This window comes from Athene cunicularia (genome assembly GCF_003259725.1).
Source record: "Athene cunicularia isolate RWA chromosome 3 unlocalized genomic scaffold, athCun1 chr3_part1, whole genome shotgun sequence".
Lineage (NCBI taxonomy): Eukaryota > Metazoa > Chordata > Aves > Strigiformes > Strigidae > Athene > Athene cunicularia.
Window position 1 is genome coordinate 39,167,863 of NW_020799097.1, and position 2,838 is coordinate 39,170,700.

Consider the following 2,838-nt stretch of genomic DNA (forward strand, 5'->3'; position numbering starts at 1 on the left):
TTTAAAAAAAAAAAATTATCATTTGTATCTTGCATCATACTGGACTGCCTGACAGGGAGCACAGTTTGATAGAAATCTCAAAGCAAAGGCAAAAGCTTTTTGTCTGTCTTCTCTAAAGACACACACAGTGGGATATGTGAAATGTCAGGAATAATTAGACAAAACTATATAAGCTCCTGGCAACACTGATGTGCTGTGTAAAACTAAGCGTTTGCCATAAAGCTTTAAACATTGTTTGAAAGCTGCATGTTAAAGGTAACCTGAGTAATTTTTAAGTACTGTTTCCAAGATATTAATACAGGCATGGATAAGGAAAGGCAGAATAGAAAACTATGAATTGTTGGCATGCCTTCGCTGAGAATGGCTGCTCTGTTTCTTTTTTCCAAAGGTGATCTATAGAAGTAATTGATCCCTCTCATATAGCAATTATAATGAAAAGGCAGATTTCCTCAGCTCTCCATCTGCTGGAGCCTATTTAACAAGCAGGAAAAGGACTAGCACCTAGTATCAATAATTCACAGAGATGATAGAAATGGTTGTTGGAAGGGACTCTGGAGGTCCCTTAGTCCAACCTCCCACTCTAAGTGCGATCTCTAAAACCAAAGGAGAAATAACCATATTGGCAGGAAATCTGGCTCAAAGTGCCCTTTGGAGAAGAAAAATAAATTAACTATGAATGCAGAGAAAAAGGGTGCGAACAGGCAGGAGAGAAGGAAAAACAGACCAAAATTCTTCTTTGAGATGTTAATATGGACTTTTTTCCAAAAGGTGGGTTTTTTCTCAGTTCACTAACAGATGTGTTTTTATCTTCTAGGAAGATAATGAACAGGAGGAAACCTGGAAGCTTTTCATTGCTCTGCTGAATATAGGATTATTAAAAAAAAAAAAAAAAATCCACCCAAAGCACCTCTGTCCCATTTTCAAATGGGTTACTTCTGAACCTGGAACTCTTCGTTACTTGAAGCAGCAGCTTTTTTTTTTCACTGTGCGTCCTGGAGGGGAAAATGAATTTCACAAATTGCACCACTGAAGCCAATGTGGCTGCAAAGCCAAAAACAGTAACTGAAAAGATGCTCGTTACCCTGACCTTGGCCACAATCACAACCCTGACTATGCTGCTGAATTCTGCTGTAATTGCAGCAATCTCCACAACCAAGAAGCTCCACCAGCCGGCAAATTATTTAATATGTTCACTAGCTGTGACAGATCTCCTTGTTGCTGTTCTTGTCATGCCCTTGAGCATCACTTACATAATGATAGATAAATGGACTTTGGGATACTTCATCTGTGAGATCTGGCTTAGTGTCGACATGACCTGTTGCACGTGTTCAATCCTTCATCTATGTGTCATTGCTCTGGACAGGTACTGGGCAATCACAGATGCTATCGAATACGCCAGGAAAAGAACAGCAAAAAGGGCTGGACTGATGATAGTCACCGTGTGGACTATCTCCATTTTCATATCAATGCCCCCTTTATTTTGGAGAAATCACCACAGTGTCAATATTCCCAGTGAATGCCGCATTCAGCACGATCATGTCATCTACACTATTTATTCCACATTTGGTGCATTTTACATCCCCTTGACTTTAATCCTGATCCTGTACTACCGAATTTACCACGCTGCAAAGAGCCTTTATCAAAAGCGGGGTTCAAGCCGCCACCTCAGCAACAGGAGCACTGACAGCCAAAACTCCTTTGCCAGCTGCAAGCTCACACAGACGTTCTGCGTCTCAGACTTCTCCACATCCGACCCAACCACAGAATTTGATAAAATCAATGTGTCTGTGAGGATCCCTCCTTTTGAGAATGACCTGGACCTGGCTGGTGACCGGCAGCAGATCTCTACAACACGGGAACGAAAGGCTGCTCGCATTCTGGGGCTGATTTTAGGTGCTTTCATTTTGTCCTGGTTGCCCTTTTTCATCAAGGAGTTGCTTGTGGGCCTCCATGTTTGCACTGTCTCTCCAGAAGTAGCAGACTTCTTGACCTGGCTTGGATATGTCAACTCCCTTATCAACCCTTTGCTGTACACTAGCTTTAACGAAGATTTCAAGCTGGCCTTTAGAAAGCTCATCAGGTGTCGAGAACATACTTAAAAATACTGGGAGATGATGATGATGACATGACTCCTGGCCTTAAGAATGAGCAAAATAATTTGACTCTATCACTATTTCCCTTGATAAAGGGGTTTTTTGTGTTTGCCTATTTGCTTGACTTATCTTTAGCCTGTACTTCATTCTGCCGTTTTTTACCTCTAGCGTTATTCATCATAAAGAGTTTGAAATAAATTTATTCTACAAAGGAACAGATTTTTTAGCAATTAAACAACAAGAAAAAGAAACTCTTAGATATGTTTAAGACATTTTGTGTAATCAATAATTCCAGAAGCATATAACAATATTCACTTTTATACTTTTTTCATTTAAGAATCAAATGTCTAAATTATCGTGCACTGTAATAATATAAAGGCTTATAAACTGAAACCCATAAATACGTATTAAAAAATTAATAAACACTTCATGGTCATGACAGTTAAACAGAAAATCTTTACTGCGCCATTCTGAGAAAACTGTAACAGCCATTTAGAAGGAAAATAACCACCTTTTCCACCTTGGGCTAAGGCAGAATAAACCATTCCCTTCTTCAGGAATACTCTCCCAAAACATTCCAATTCATTCCATCTAAAAATGGATCCCATATTTTACTTCGAGTAGTTATTTAGGTAGCTCTTTTTGTGTAAGATTCTGGATTTATGTTCAAAGTATTGGACAGACGCCTGTGAAGTTTGTTTGGCAATTGAGAGGATGCAGCTAGGAAGTATCACATTTGTAAGAC

The 2,838-nt window shown here is 39.4% G+C and overlaps 1 protein-coding gene across 1 annotated transcript; it reads left to right on the forward strand.

The window, feature by feature from the left end:
* The first annotated feature begins 820 nt into the window (after positions 1-820).
* HTR1E (5-hydroxytryptamine receptor 1E) lies at positions 821-2,345 on the forward strand. The gene has a single exon (XM_026845405.1). The coding sequence runs from the start codon at positions 1,005-1,007 to the stop codon at positions 2,097-2,099; it is 1,095 nt and encodes a 364-aa protein (XP_026701206.1). The 5' UTR covers positions 821-1,004; the 3' UTR covers positions 2,100-2,345.
* Positions 2,346-2,838: the final 493 nt, after the last annotated feature.